Genomic DNA, 16,826 nt, shown 5'->3' on the forward strand with positions numbered 1-16,826 from the left:
CTTTGTCAAAGAGATCATTTTGTGAACACACACACACACATACCCACACTGAGAATAGTGAGAAGCAAAATATCTCACAGCTGTACAAATATACATTATCTAGGGCAGCGCTGAGGAAGGGAAGAGTTTCATCTCTAAGAGCTGGGTTACATAATACTGCCAATGGAAGTTTGCAGCTATGCCAGGCTCTGTGATCACATTGGAAAGAGAAACTCAGCTGAAAACTTATAGAAAATGCACCAAGAGTCAGCAGTGCTTAAAAGAAGGAAACTCAGGTAGAAGCAGCCTACTTAGCCACCGAGGTCACTTCTCTATCATTTTGCTTTCTCAGCCCCTTGCCTCCCCTCCTCACAAGCTTGGACACCATGCCCATGACTTGGGGCAGCTGGAATGGGGAGGGACCAGGAGGCCAAGGAACTTGTAGCTACATAGGAAGAAGCCTGCTCGGGTTCTGCCCTCTCCTATGTTAAGTGAATTCCGGGAATCTTTACAAGGACCAAACATTGAAGATAACTAGGATGAAACACATACGATGGTACTTCAAAAAGTTCATGGAAAATGGAATTAAAAGATGTTTATCTGAGTGCAAAAAAATGGAAATCTATACATATCATCCTCATAATATATATTTTCTACAACTTATAAAAGATCTATTTTAATGATCATTTTGTTTTTTATTTTATTTATTTTTAAAATTTACTTGAAAAGCAGAGAGAGAGAGACAGATAGGCAGAGATCTTCCAAATGCTAGTTCACGCCCCAGAATGCCTGTCACAGCCAGGGCTGGGCCAGCTCAAAGCCAGGAGCCTGGAACTCATTCCAGGGACCCAGATTCTTGAGCCATCACCTGCTGCATCCTAAGGTGAACATTAGCAGGCATCTGGAATCACAAGTGTATCAGTGATTAAAACCCAGCCACTTTAATGGGACGTGAACATCCTAATCACTGCAACAAACGCCCACTGTGCCATAGACCTTTTGAAGTACCCGCGTGTGGTTAGGTCTTTAAAGGACTTTTCATTAAAATGAGAATTCAGCTTTTTTGTATCATAGAAATAATCTATGAAAAGAACATTGGATGTCTGATCTTGAGCAAGACACTTAGAAGACTTGAATATTCTTCTCTGGGACATGGGGAAATAGGCTCACCCTAAGCTGGGAGAGTGGAAACCAAAGTGTAAACAGAGATCACGTTTGGGGAGTGAGAAAACCGGCTCCAGCCCTGATAGACATGGGCTTGGGCTGGTTCTGGGCTGCAACTGACCACTCTCTCTTCTAGGGAATGTAAGAGTGGTCTTGTGTAAATTGATGCACTGCAGTCTCTCACATAGGTTTTCTAACTCTTTTCTCTTACACAATCTTACACATTGAAACCTAAAAGGGACTTTGTACAAGTGTGGTACACGAGTCCATATAGGGGTTTCATGTGGAGCAACACCAGGGTGGTTTGATTTTAGGGTGAGGAAGGGTCTTTGTCCTTCTCCTCAGATCTTCTCCACCTGTGCAAAGGCAACAATCCTTTTAGAAAGAGATGCACCTTTACTCTTTGCAAAGCTTGTGTGTGTCTTACTTGGTTTAACTCCTGTGGCACCTTTGTGTAGTAGGTGTTATTCATATTTCATAGAGAGCAAAACCATTGTTTGCTGAGATGAAATAATTTGTGCAATTCCATAGAGCTAGTGAAGAACAGGAGCACAAGAATTCACATCCAGATCTGTGCCCTCCATGGCCCACTAGTAAAAACGAAGGATGAGAGCAGATGTAGCATAAAGGCTGCAGAGCAAGGGTCTTGGGACTCCTGAAGCCATACTTCACAGATTGTGTGATTTTACATCGTAGGCAATATATAAGTGAGAGAGAAAGGACAGCAATCTTGAATTGATTTCTAGGGAAGATTTTTTTAAATAATTATGGTACAATAAGCCTCTGACATCTCTAACGGCCAAAATGATTCCCCTCCCCCAGCTGAATGAGTGATCTTAGAGGTGCATTTTAAGGGACACTGGGCTTAGGAGGTGAATTACTATGCTTTGCACAGCGTTTAAACAAACACCTCACACATCGACTGTAAACTTAAGGAAGGTGAAAAATGAGTTTCAGTAATAACCGTCAACTTGCATAAATTCTCTCTACAGCTTCAATTAGAAGTTGTAGCATCTCTCTTCATTTTATAGTGTGCCTGTGAGCTGTTAACCAGCTGCCAGCCTTTAGCCCAGCAGTGAGTGTCTATTAGAGATGGCTGAAATAATTCCCAATTATTTATGGGTTATTGCCATGTTTTCAAGCTTGCATTCCCATATGCTCTGAACCTATTACAACCAATGGGAAAGAGTCTGCAAGGCAGGTGAGCACTCCTATACCTGCTTTGCTCTCTCTGCCTTAATGAGAGGTACATATGCACTGGTTGCCAGCTATGCTAAATCAGTGTAATGTATTTTTTTAAAAGAGCACTCTTTAAAAAGGAGAGTGTTAACCTTTCACGTATGCTATTATAGCGCTCTAACTATGTGCATTTAATTCCTTAGTTCCCTTAACGTCTGGATTTGCCTTGCACATCAGTTCAAAATTCCAGTAACGTCCCTGTGTGTACCTTTCCCAGGAACCAAACCTGTTAATGCTAACAATTAACCAGACAATTACTCTGCCACCATCCTTACCCAAAGCATAATTTCCTTTGAAAGTGTAATTCAGGATTGAATTGTGCATTTAGATGTGAGTTTGGAGACAGAAACAGAATTCCTAAGTGGTTCTAATATGTTGCTTTCTGTGGATGCGTGAAGGATACCATGGAAGAGAGTGGCAAATAGCTTACCAACAGGGAAAAACAATCAGAAAGAGATAAATGTTACAGTACTGGTATTCCCTTTAACACACATTCATTTTCTATGCAATGATGGAACGTGGCCCATTCTGTACCAATCCATCCCCCTCCCCAAGAATGTCAGGGTTTACAACAGAAGTGTGCACACTGCTGTGAATAAAAAAGCACTGAAATAATTAGACCTCGAGGTCTTCCATCAATAGGTCGCCAAAGCAATGACTGATCATTTCAGCATTCTTCATCTTTTCTCTCTGTCCCACAGGGTGCCCCGACAATCTCACCGATTCCCAATGTTTCAATCCCATTAAGGCTTTCCAAGGCTGCATGAGGCTCATCTTTATTGATAACCAGCCCAAGGACCTCATTTCAGTTCAGCAAGGTTCCCTGGGGAATTTTAGTGATTTACACATTGATCTGTGTAGCATCAAAGACAGGTAATTATTGTCTCTTCTCCTCTGTTCTCCCACCCCCTTCCCATTCTCCCTGTTCTAAATATGAGTTTCTTTAAGCAAAATTCTAATCCACCGACATTAGCCACATTAGACATAATTGAGTCGCCTAATGGAAAATATTTCTGAAAGGATTTCAGGCCCAGAGAAAAACGGTTTAAATTAGTTGAGTCTCTCTTCATGTTGACTTGCAGTAAATGGGATATGCAAATTAAATCAAAATACAAATTTGTGAAAGGATTAAAATTTTATGCATAAACAACATTTGATTACTTTGAAGTTAAGAGTAAAATAGAGAGGAGGGAGGAATTACTTCTCTCCCCAACCGTTTCACTCTTCGCTGCCACGGGTGTCTTTTGGTAACACAGGCTCGTGAGCATCAGGCCACTGATAGTCTTGCAATAGAAGTCCCAGCCGTGCCCAGTGGCACACAGCAACCCCTGAGGAGGCTGATCTTTGCTGTTGCCCCTCTCCCTTACTGCTTCTTAGGCTTGGAAGAGACCAGACCATGGCTTGAGAATCAGCGCTTTTACTCTGCAGCCCTCAGATCTAGCGAAAGCTTGGTCTCTCTCCTTTCCTCCTGGGATTTGGTTCCCCTTCTATTGGGAGTTTCTAGATTTAAAGACACAGTGCAGAAAACCAAAGAGGATGGATTCTGAGTGTTCAGGAAGGCTCCTTTGCTCTTTCCCTGGCTTCTGCTAATTCTGCTAACATGACTCAATATATCATTTTTTAAATGGGTAAATAATATCTAAATGCTTGCCTATGTGTTGGTGATAGGGAGTTTCCACTCACATTTTATCAGGGAACAAATTAGCCATTACAATAGAGTGAGATAAATCACAAAGAACTACTCTCTTATTTGCAAACTAAAAAAAAATACTCAATTCATAATCATTTAACATGTGAAATCTTTAATATTGAGACGCATTTTATACTTGATAGAATGTTACAGTGTAAATGATGATATTTATTATTTCTAAGGGGCATATAAAATAATGCATTGTTTCACAATTCATGGTGCCTTAGAGACTTCCAAATATTTCTCAGAATGGTGGGTCGATGTGAGGAGAGCACATGATAGGAATGCTGCTGCAGACGTAAGCCAAGACAACTCATGAAGAACTTCAGGCAAGAATCAGGAAGGAAGATGATCAGATTTGACTAGCAGACAGCGTACTTAGAAACAAGAGGTAAAGAAGCATTGGAAGAGAGTGAATGCAAAGAGAGGGAGGTGACTGTCAAAGGCCAGGGGAGTAGCAGGTGCTTTTGCTGAGTGGAAGAGGAATCAACCCTGTAGATGATAATTTCTGCTAATTCTGGGGATGGCCAATATAATTAGGAGGAACTTTACACACAAGTTTCTCTATTAATACCACTGCACACGGGGTCATCAACAAATCACTTAGGCTTCCTGGTTCTGCTTCTTCACTTTTTTTGTTTTCTATTAGGCCAGCTGGAAAGGTGGGAATAAAATATGTTCTTCCTTAAAATGTTCTAGTTTAAAGATCTCATAATTGAAGATCTTACAGGGAATGGTTTCCACCCCGGCAGTCTTTATTCATAGCTGATCCTACTCCATCAGCCTACATAGCTCTCTGCAAAATGTGGATCAATACAGAGGACATTTATCAATAGGGGTTTCTATGATACTCTAATTTCTAATCAAAGACACTTCCATTATTTTCCATTACGTGAAAGTCATTGCCATCTACACTGCATCATTACTTTTGTGTAATTGTAGTCTTGCATAATTGTATTACATACAATTGTGGTTTGGGCTAATTGTATCATAAGGGATCGTGTTTAGTTTAGAGGGTAAATGGTACGTTTGTCTTGATTTACCAGGCACCATTTCCAATAGAAGGGAAACATGTGGCAAGAGGCTTTGCTTGATTCATTTTATCGTGAATGTGTATTTGACATTTGTTGGAGAGGGGCAGGGGTTATAAAGGCAGGTGGTTTCTGAGATTGGTGTTTTATTTTTAATGTGTTAATCAATGCAAACTTAATTTCAGGGCAAGTGCAAAGTCTTTGCCTCTAAGGAGACTGCTTCTCAATAGAGAAGCAGGGGAGAGTAGGCAGGCTGTGTGTTCCTTACTTGGGGCCCTGGCAGGCTGAGTCTCTTCACAGTTCCTTTTCTGGCCCCTTCCTCACTGGCCACAGAGACGCAGACCCCCTCCTTGCCATCAGTACCCGTGCCTCCACTCTCTCAAAGTAAGGTGAGATCCAGCCCTCCCCACTGTCTATTCTTCTGGCCCCAAATATGTGGTGTACACGTTTTGAAGCTATTTACCATTGGCCACTATGAAGAGATATGATATAGCAAATCCAAGGCAGTAGTCGCGTGAGAGGTGCAAAGGTCCCAAAGTTTCCTCCTCCTAGGGCCCTTTAAGTTTCCCTTTGACATGGGGTCTAGTGAAGCTGCTACCCTTTTGGTGGTTTTTGCAAACCACCATTGAAAGGTCATCCCAAGTAAAAAATTGTAGGGTCCATTCTTGTGGATTGAGGAACTTTAATCCCTTTGCATCCCATTGATGGGCAAACGGCAACATGTTCTGGACTCTGGTAAAAAGAGAGGTAGCACAGTTCACCAGAGGCATAGCAGGAAATATGTTGCTTTCTGGAAAATTCAGTGCAGGCGAGACCAAAGATAGGAGAGAAGATCCACACACTATCTATTGTCTTTCTGGGCCTCAGGTGTACAATGTGCAGCCGCTATACCTCTTCTGCAGGCCTGACCACCAACCTCATATTCTGTATACCTTTGGCACCTCATTTATTTCATAAGCCACCTCTGACCCTCCCCCGTGATTTATAATAGGTGAGACAAGATACCTTAGCTATCACAGAGAAATTCTGCCGTAAATCCTGCTTCATTCAGGGAACAACTGTCAATCACACTTTCTGCAGTTAAGTCCCATGTACAGGCAAGGAGTGTATGTATGTCCCAAAGTATGACAGGGTACTATAGCAGCTGTTAGGGACCTAAGAGTTCAGGTGCACTGAGAGTCCGAGATGTATGTCAGCTTTCCCAGGGTCACACAATGCTGAAGTTGCAATTAAGAGATAAACTTGACATTGTTCTCTCCCCTGTACTATCAAACAAGTACTGATCTGGAAGTGGCAGTTGTTGTGTATCTGAGGCTCTTTAAATACATAACTCAATCTTCAACCCAACCAGGTAGATTTTTTAGGCGTAGGCAGTCTACCATAGTCTTTGTAAACTTTGCATACTCAATATATTTCCACATTAAAGGGGGCATTCAAAGTGGTGTTCAATGTCAGGCAGAGCCTGAGTGGAACAAAGTGAGTCAGGCGCAGAGACTGTTCTTCCTAGCATGCTGTGGAAGGATCCACATCAACTCCAGGGGTCATGTCTGGTCTTGTGGGGTTCAAGATACAGAGCAAGAGAAACATATCATACAATAATTTTCATGAATTTGAATCCATGATGAGATGCAAAGCTAGAACAGGGGGTCCACTCAGATGCTGACAACTGGAGCAAGTGGAGGTCTTCTATGGGGGAATTCCTGAATCTCAGAGCAGGTGGCAACAGCTTTGAGAGGAAGGAAGAGCCCACCACTTATCAGCTTTGAAATATGGCACATTTTGCAAAACTAAGATCATAAAAGCAACATGTTGAAGGCAAGTGCTCAGTTGCATGTCTAGTATGCAGTAGATAATCAGTAAATATTTTGTATGTTAATTCCCACAGTTTTCAACTCTCTAGCTTCCATAGGAAGAGGAGAGGATAGGTATCCTTCTGATGCCACCCCAAGTCCCACCATGGTCAAGTGATCCCCACTAACTGCTGGGGGTAATTTCCACAAAAATTACTCACATCTGCCTTCGAATCTGTCAAACCTGTGACTTCCTTTGGGCTTTGATTCCCATTTGTTTGGAAGACCTGCTCCTCTTAGCCCCAAGTCACTGCCCATTAGCAAATCAGCAAACATTCAGGTACCAAGGTTGTGGTCTTTGAATTTTACCAAACAATGAAGCTCAAGGCCAGTATTAATGTGAGCCTGAATAGCAAACTTGAGTAAGGCCCTACTTTCTGGATTCAAACATATGCTGACCCTACATTTGCCAGAATTGAAGGGGAACTTTGCGTCAGAATCACCAGGAACATCTTGGTAAATCACAGATTGCTGTGGGATGCTTTTCTAACAAATTCCTGGGTCTGGCTTCTGTGGCTGGGATGTCTTAAAGCTTCTCCTAGAGGATGTAGACTTGCCTGGACTTTGCAAAGGTGATAAACTTTGGGGGAAAGAGAATGATTCCCACCATACCTGGACCCAAACTCTTGGTATCCCCTTGGCCAGGAGTCTTACATATCCCAGCCTCAAAGTCCCTTTCTCCAAAGGGATGTCCAAATACATGCGAGGAACATTTTATGGAACCATTGAGTTCCTTCTTCCTCCTGGCTTCCTTGACCATTGTCACTTAGCTGCTCCCCACTACAACAGAGCCATTACGAATATGAATGAAAACAATTAGATCCTCAGCTGCAGAAGGGGGATGTAGTTTATTTAGTTGCATGGGGAGGTTGTTTTTATTATCAGAATAGTTCTTGGATGGCCCTCACTGAAAGTCCTAGCTTGCTCTTTCTTCTAGACAAACCCCACAGTCTGTGGGTGGTGGTGATAATAGGAGTGACTCTGCCTGGCCCTACCCCAAAACAAGAAAAAACACTGCCTGCACATCTTTATAAAGATTGTAAGTGCAGCTTGCATGTGGTCTTCTGTTCAGCATTAGGCTTTGGTGGTCATACATCTCACTCCCTGGAAGCTTTCCTTAGACAGTGATGCCATTAGGGAAGGTCTAAAAACACTGTTCAGCTCTGGTTTTGCACAAGCAGCAGCAGAAGTGTCTTACAGGGCAGCAAAACCAGGGATGGAAGCAGGGGCTGTGTCCCTTTGTTTCTTGCTATTACATCCAATGGGGCAGATATTTTGTTCTGATTATTTCTAAAATCCAACAGTTGGCTTTTTCCAAAGAGTGGTCAAAGGTGGAACAAGATATTCAACTTTTGAAGCAAATGAGTTAAGAAGTGTGGCCTCTGCTCCCATTAACCCTTCTTTTTCTCCACTATATGTGTTCTTTTCAGAAAAGCACTTAATGATCTCATTGGTCAAGACTCTTACCTCTGTTCTGGTTTTAGAGTGCTGTAAACACTGAGAGTGGGGAAGTATTATGTTGGATCATCTCCCATAAACAGATTCATGCTAAAAATCTACCCTGTGTGTGGGAGCTTGTTAAAAACAGAGGGTAATATAAAAAGATTGCATTGCGGGGTAATACATATGTTTTAATTCTCCTCTAAAATTGCAAGCCTTTATGCTGGGTGCCAGAAAAGCCATTGTAAGGGCAATGCCCACACAATCTGAGCTTCTAACTCCAAAGTGAGAAATGCTACAATATGGTGTTCTTCCATAACTCATGATGGGATAAGGCCAAAATCTAAACGAGATCACTTCTGCTTCTTTATTTATAATTTTTAGCCTTCTTTTAAGGAGGAAAAGAAAAGGTTATATTTTATATAACAGTTACTGAACAACATTCTCCAAATATTATTTCATTTAATTCTCCCCCACACTCCTGTAAATTCCACAAGGTGGTTCTCCAAGCCTTGTCCTCAGACCAGTAACACCAACATCACCATTCCTACTGGATCTGAAATGGGAGGTTGGGCAGGGGTCCCGATGGTTTTGCTGATGTACACTCAAATTTGAGAACCACCAGGTTGTCCCATTTCTCATAAGAACATCAGTGCTTAGGAAGGTTTGGTGGCTGCCCAAAGTCACCTATTTCCTTTTGCAAGGAGCCAGGATTCAAATTCAGGTTTCTTAGGTTCCTCAGTCTATACAAATGTCAAGTACCTGTTGCTAAAGGGCCAGGAAAGAGAAATGGGCTTGGGTGGCTAGAACTGGTCAAAGGAGGACACTTTTTAAAGACTAATTTATTTATTTGAAAGGCAATGCAACAGGGAGAGAAAGAGAGATCTTCTATCCACTGGTTCACTCCCCTAATAGCTAGGCCAGGCTGAATCTAGGAATCAGGAACTCTAGCTCATTCTCTTTGTGTGGCAGAGTCCCAAATACTTGTGCCATCTTCTGCTGCTTTCCCAGTTGTATTGGTAGGAAACCAGATAAGAAGTGGAGCAGCTGGAACAGGAACTGATGCCCTTATTGAATGCCAGCATCATAATTGGCAGCTTTATCTGCTACATCCCAACACTGGCCCCTGAAGTAGGTAATATTATTAACTCTATTATGCAGACAATAAAATTGAGACTTAGATGCACCACGTATCTTGCCTGAGGTCACACAGCCAATATGTGACAGAGTCTGGCTATAAATCAAGAACTGGGGTTGAAGAGCATTGGCCTGCCTTGCCCTGCCCCACTCTAACCCTGCAGTGGAGAGGCATGCTACCTTCTCAGCAGGATTAGGAAGTAAAACATGGTGGATTTCATCCAGTGTTAAAAACGTCATAAATTGGGTTGTGTTAACTTAGAAAGAGAAGGGCTACAGATACTGGTGGATAGAGCACCTGGGGTGCTATGGGACTGTCACCCTTGCAGCACAGCCTAAGGTCACAATCTGGTGGAGAACACATTGGAGGAGACCCTGGGAAGGCAGAAGCCTCCACAAAGAGATCCAGCTTTCACTAGTTCTTTGGGATGATAAGGGAATCGAGAAATCTTTGAAGTAGCCTAGAATGAGTGTCTTAGCTGTTTTGGCAAGGACTTCCCATTTGGAACTCCCCAGAATGAGTACTGATTCATTTTGGTGCTTCTTAAATGAACACTTATTCCCACCACTTGCCCATCCTCTTTGAATCTCAGTAGGGAAGGAGAGCTTGGAAAGAACATGGAAGCTGGGTCTGATAGGAATACATGACCTTGAACAAATAACACTTGTGTTCTGCTACCAACCTCATCTTTTTCTTTTACTGGTTTTCACCATCATCTTGATGAAATTGTACTTCTCTATTGGAGCATAAGGACACCAAGGTACCTTGATTTATGGAAAACACAGAGTGCCAGCCAGGCCAAAAATAGCACTCCATTCTGGCCCACCAGATGGTGGTATGAATTCCACCATCCTCTCATCCAAGCCATGCGAAAAGGGTAAACTCTACTATTGATACTGAAAACAAAGCCAAAGCAAGGAGCCAGGTGAGTTTTTCTAAGCACTTGCAATGATGAGGGATTCATTCAAAGAGCTATGGTTGTGAGATCAAGGTGTAATAAGCAGGGAGCACTGAAAAAATGTCCGTCAAAATCTATAAGCTCCTACAGCACCTAAGGAAAATTTTGCTTGAGATGGAAACAAGAGGCAATGTTTATTTTAGATTTTCAAGTCACATGTACAACAGAAAACATGTCTATATTAATTATAAGAAGAAGGAGATGCCTCCCCTAGTCCCCAATTCCTTCATGTAGTCAATATCTCAATAAATCTTCAACCAGCACTCTGATGAGGATTTTCCTTCCTTTTTTTTTACATTCTCTAGGGAGTGCTTCCTTCCATACATCCAATGTCACATTCATTTTTTTCCTCATTTACATCCACTCAGGCAAAGTGTAGTCTTTAACATTGCTTTTCTGTGGTCCAAGGGCATTCATTGGTGGGCCATTGTAAGCACTGTTTATAGGCACAGTTGGAAGCAAAACATGGAATTTAATATATTTTGAGTTGGGGAAAAAATAGTCTGACCTACCATAGAAGGTCAATGTCTTTGAAATGAAACCTAAGTTTAAAATTAGTTCTATGCCATTTTTATTTTGAATGACGATCTCTCACAGGAAGTTGATAGAACTTAGATCAGGCTTTATGGTTTTATTGTAACATGGACTTCTGAATGCAGAGATGAATCCACTTGTTCCTGAGCCTATGCATGGTGAGCATTGTGTGTGTTTATATATAAATGATCCACTTTAACTTCCCCAGTGCCCAAAGGTTCTATTGACCTACCTCGTTGGCAGATGACATTGACATAAAGTTAATAACTTACCTGAGAATGGAATTCAACTCTAGATTTTGAGGCAATGATTCCCACTTTTACATTTTAACCCAACTATGGGCACAATCTTCATTTTTAACCTTTTCATATCTCAGTTCCTTTAGTTGTCAAGTAGGGGTACTGTATGCATTTTATAACTTTAAGGTGTTAAACAAGATCAAGGTGATATTACTCTCTTTCTCTCTTGGAGTTTTGGCAAATATTAAGAGCAGAAAGGTGAAAGTTCTTAAAGTTAAAAGTAAGAGAGACAGAAATGGATGGAGCTCTCTGTATATCAGCAGGCTAGATTTTAGAAAACCTATACGCGGGCAGGAAAGGATGACACTTCTTTGAATAATTTACCTACATACATAACCTATTTTATGTTTGGGACAAATGATTAATGTTTCCACTTGATTCGAGTTACAGATTTGAAGTCTTCCCTCCAGGTTTAGCTTCATCTTAAAAATATCTCTTTGACATGATTTACTAGGCCACAGCAGGAACCCAGCTTTGGCACATGCTGCAGACCAGGCAGTAGTAGAGACTGCAGCACCTGGGCAATGAAAGGGGAAACAAACCAATGTAACACAGAGAGTATTTTGAGAGAATGCAGATTAAGTGGAATTTCGTGCTTCCAAACTTCACCATCTGTACACTCAGGTGATGTCCTCCCCACTTTTAGCACCTTTTACCTTATTATAAGAAAATGTTAGAATCACCTTGCCTGCCAGTTGCTCTTTCCTGTGCTGAAAAACACAATTTGGTTGGTTTATGTAGTTGTTATAATTAGGTCAAAGGCTATTTCTGCTTTCAGTATGAAAATAATTTGTAGTTTTAAGTAACTGAATTTAGAGATTCGACTGGGTAATCTTATTGAGAATTACAGGAACTCCATTTGGATCTCCCACATTAGTGTCAGGGCCCCATAAAAACTTCAACCATCTCCTGCTTGCTTTCCAGGCACATTGTAAGGGAGGTGGATTGGAAGTCAGGAACCACACTCACAAGGTGGGGACTTAATCTGCAGCACCACCACGCTGGCCCCAAAGGCATACTTTTTGCTAAATCATATATATATATATATATATATATATATATATGATTATATATATATATATATATATACACACACACATATCTCCAAGCACTGTGAACAAAGTGATGCAAATCCTCAGAGGACCAGGGGAATCTGAGAGGAAGGTTGGTTTGTACTGGGGATGGGGGCAGCCTATCAGCAAAGCAAAGTGTTGGCAGCTTCACCCTGAGGCTCCAGATCACTATAAATCATTCCCAGTGATTCCTCATAGATTTGCACTTCCCAGTGTTTTCTACAAATTTTGGGCTGATGACTGTGATCTCAACATCTTGCCTCTATGTCCTGTACTGAAATCTGTTTGCTCTGGGGGCTGAGAGGCTAAGAAGTGCAAAATTCTGCTTTCCTCAGTGGGCAGCAACCACTACCACTGAGCTTTTAGTTAAAAATGAATTTCCTACATTTTCCCCAAACAGCAGTGTGCTGAGACTTCTCCGCCTGCCATTGATACAACCCCTTTACTCTCCTCCCTGCAATGCCACATCCCTCCCCCGGCTGCCGTGCTTAAAGGATTTATCTTCTTGCAATTCATTTCTAATAGCATATGCTACATCTACACACATGGTGAAATACAGTATATGAAAAAAGTTTTCCTATACACAATAAACCCCAGTGTAAAGGTGGGGATGATATTTGAGCTGGCAATTTAGTAAATCCCAAGTGACAAGAGGAATATGCATTTTAAAGGTCATTACAATTACCATAGGTACTCATGTTAAGCTGCAGCTCTAGAGCTGATGGGAGCAGATTCACACACTGGGGGCTACGGGTGATGAGAACATGTGGTTGGCAGAACTTGAGCAAATAATAAGGAGAGTCAAACAAATTGGTGTTGTCATCAGTGATATTAAATAGCTCTCCAATATCTGCAGCGTCCAAGAAGCAAGGGAAAACCAAGAATGGGAAGGGAGTGCAGCAATTCCTTGGGATCCTCCTCCTCCTCCTCCTCCTCCTCCACCACCACCTCCTCCTTCTTCTTCTTCAAGATTGATTTATTTGAAAGTCAGAGTTACAGGGAGAGAGAGGGAGAGACAGAGAGACAGAAAGATGTTTCTTCTGATTCACTCCTAGATGGCTGTAACAGCCAGGCCAAAGCCAAGAGCCAGGAATTTCATGTGGATCTCTCACATGGATGCAGAGGTACAAGTACTAGGGCCACCCTCTGCTGATTTTTCCAGACCATTAGCAAGGAGCTGAATTAGAAGTGGAGCAGCCAGGACATGAACTGACACCCATATGGGATGCTAGCATCACAGGTGGCAGCTTTACCCACTATGCCACAGCACTGGCTCCAATGGTGCTCTTTCTTCTAATCCATACTTTTTTAAAAAATTATTTATTTATTTGAAAGTCATAGTTACACAGAGAGAGAAGGAGAGGCAGAGAGAGAGAGAAGAGAGAGAGAGAGCGTGAACCTCCATACTTTGGTTCACTCCTCAATTGGCCGCCATGGCTGGAGCTGTGCCGATCTGAGGCCAGGAGCCAGGAGCTTCTTCTGGGTATCCCACATGGGTGCAGGTTCCCAAAGACTTGGGCCATCTTCTACTGCTTTCCCAGTCCGTAGCAGACAGCTGGATGGGAAGTGAAACAGCTGAGACTCGAACTGGTGCCCGCATGAGACGCTGGCACTGCAGGCAGTTGCTTTACCACTATGCCAGCACCGGCCCTCTAATCCACACTTTGCACATTGGTATAAGAGACCATGAGAAGAGGACTCAGAAATGAGCTCCTGCCTGCCTTAAAATTTCCTTTTCAATCAAGTCATTCTCCACAGCACAGTCAATTCATAACACAACCATTCTGATAGAACAATGTAGAGTCATTTTGTAGATAAAGGAATAGAATAGCTGAGAACTATTCTTCTGCAAACAATTGGGCCCAGACCTCTCTCCCCTTTCCCCAAATACATAGAGGAAAGGTCTTCAAAAAGTTCACAAAAATGCATAGTGTCAAAAAACTATACATGGATTTCAAAATTTATTCTACCCGAAAAAACTTATCTTTAAATTCCATGAGCCACTAGGGTTTTTTTTAAGGCCTATGTGTTATTACAACTCAGATATTCTGAACATCCAAATCTGTGCGTGTACTTCATGTGACTTCCAGCACATGAGGGACCCTGAGGCATGAAAGACGAGGTCCTAATATTTCCAGCTCACCTTTTGCAGTCTCCCATGCTCTCGTCTCTTCCTTCCTGTCTTCATCATCTACTTGTTAATTCTTCATGCTGCCCATATGTACTTACTGAGCATCTTCTATGTCAGAGAATGTGTTGACAGCACGTGCTTTAAAACTGTTTGTTGGAGAATTTGAACTTTTTGAACTGAAGCAATGTTTGCTCTCCGTAGCTGGGGATGAGATGCTCATGCAGCTTATGAACTCAGCAAGCCTCCTGAAGTTGAGTATAGTGCTGCCTTGAGATGTGGGATGGACTTAATGATCTTTAACGACTTTGGGCATTCAAGACCTTGGAGGCTGCCATCCAAGATTTAGGAGTCAAAGCCCTTCACCCCTTTCTCATCTTGAAAACTTCCTAGTGTGGCTCACGCCAAATCTCACTCTATTTGAACAGCAAGAGTGCCTAATAAAAGCAACGCTGGTGCCAGCTGTCATGGTTCACGTGGTGTTAAGTGCTCCTTCTGTAAGCACTAGCAAGCAAGAGTATTTTTATTTAGCAAGGCCATCATAAAATTAGACAAGCAAACCAGAGCAATGTATTTGAGCAATGTAGTCCATAAATAATACAGTGGAAGGAAGTATACAAAGCACATTATCCTTATTGCAATCTTATGCGTTTACGAAGAAAATGAAGTAGTTTTCTGCAAAGAAGGCAAGCTGAAGAGAAAGCAGAGCTAGAGAAATAGACAAAATGTCTTTAGTGACTTTTGGAAGAGGTCAACAGTCTCCCGGTAATAAGGTCTGCATTCAGTGAGTCTCTGAACAGCTCCTGGAGGCTCACTGGGGAAAGCTTGTGAAGCTGGCTCTGTTGACATCATAGGAATGGAAAGAAAAAAAAATAAAAAATAAAAAAAAATAAAACCAACACTTCACTGATGGGTGCCAGTGTGTTTGTGACCATGTGTGTAGTTTATCTGAAAGTGAGGCTCTTGAAGGATAAAGGTTGTACATCAGCCCAGAGAGCAGCACTGGAATCCTGCCCAGCTCATGCTCTGTCACTGTGTTTATTATTATTTTTTCTTTTTCAAAAGTGCCTTAAACAGGCAGAGACTTAAACATTGTTATTATTCATTTGACTATGTCAAGCTCTCCCACAGACAGCTGTTTCCAACTTTTGCCAAATGCCATCCAAAACCTATTCATAAAAAACAACAAGTATGTAGGAAATGCAATTTTTTTCTTCTCCTTTGAAGTTTTCCCATACTTGTTTCCACACTGGCCTCAGATTAGAGTCACTTCAGTTTAATAAAATTTAATATTGAGTCAGGTGCCATGATGGCATCTTCCTGAACAAATTACCCTACCCAATTCTATAATTCTATTAAGTGCTATATTAACATATACAAAAAAGAAACAATTCTAATTTTACAAGGAGGTAACAGGTTTGCTGGTGTTAGACAATTTTCCCAACAGTATGTTGTTAACAGATATTTTCATTAGTAGGTCCCCCAATAACTTAGAAATATTTTTAAGAATAAGGTTGTCCTTTGAAAGTAAAGCCAGACATCTATTAGGTCTTCTTGGATCATCTTGAAAATATGGGATAGCATCTGAGCACATCCAGACTGCTCCTGGTTTAACGGTCATCTTGGCAAAGGAAGAATGTGTCAAGTAAAAATAGGTTGGTAGGATGACACATCATAAATAAGGAAAATTAAAAATTAAAGTTAATTGTAGATGCAGAACTAAACTAAGATCTAGTTAGCATCAGACACACAAAATGAAATCAGTGCACCATAAAATGAAAAATGTAGAATTGGCATTCGGCCGGCGCCGCGGCTCAATAGGCTAATCTGCCTGTGGCGCTGGCATACCGGGTTCTAGTTCCGGTTGGGGAGCCGGATTCTGTCCCGGTTGCTCCTCTTCCAGGCCAACTCTCTGCTGGGGCCCGGGGTGTGCAGTGGAGGATGGCCCAAGTCCTTGTGCCCTGCACCCGCATGGGAGACCAGGAGAAGCACCTGGCTCCTGGCTTCGGATCATGGCCGCGGCAACCATTGACCATTGAAGGGTGAACCAACGGCAAAAGGAAGACTTTTCTCTCTGTCTCTCTCTCTCTCACTGTCCATTCTGCCTGTCAAAAAAAAAAAAAAAAAGAGTTGGCATTCATGGTACACCCTTGAGTTACCATATTTGTGATGTCAGAGTGGACCAGATTATTTCCCCTTAGGAATGGATGAACCTTAAAGGAAAGAAAGGTAAATATTTTGCTCCTATGAATCTAAGACCTTTACCCGAGACCAGTACTGTACAATGGAACATTTTCTGATGA

The 16,826-nt window shown here is 41.9% G+C and overlaps 1 protein-coding gene across 2 annotated transcripts in view; it reads left to right on the plus strand.

The window, feature by feature from the left end:
• The window catches only part of CNTNAP5 (contactin associated protein family member 5), a 967,841-nt gene that overhangs the window by 540,945 nt on the left and 410,070 nt on the right, over window positions 1-16,826 (plus strand). For both annotated transcript variants that reach the window (XM_062199074.1, XM_062199079.1), the window contains exon 10: window positions 3,084-3,255. In XM_062199074.1, coding sequence (XP_062055058.1) covers window positions 3,084-3,255 — 172 coding nt within the window. The remainder of the gene's footprint in view (window positions 1-3,083; window positions 3,256-16,826) is intronic.

This window comes from Lepus europaeus, chromosome 1 (assembly GCF_033115175.1).
Source record: "Lepus europaeus isolate LE1 chromosome 1, mLepTim1.pri, whole genome shotgun sequence".
Lineage (NCBI taxonomy): Eukaryota > Metazoa > Chordata > Mammalia > Lagomorpha > Leporidae > Lepus > Lepus europaeus.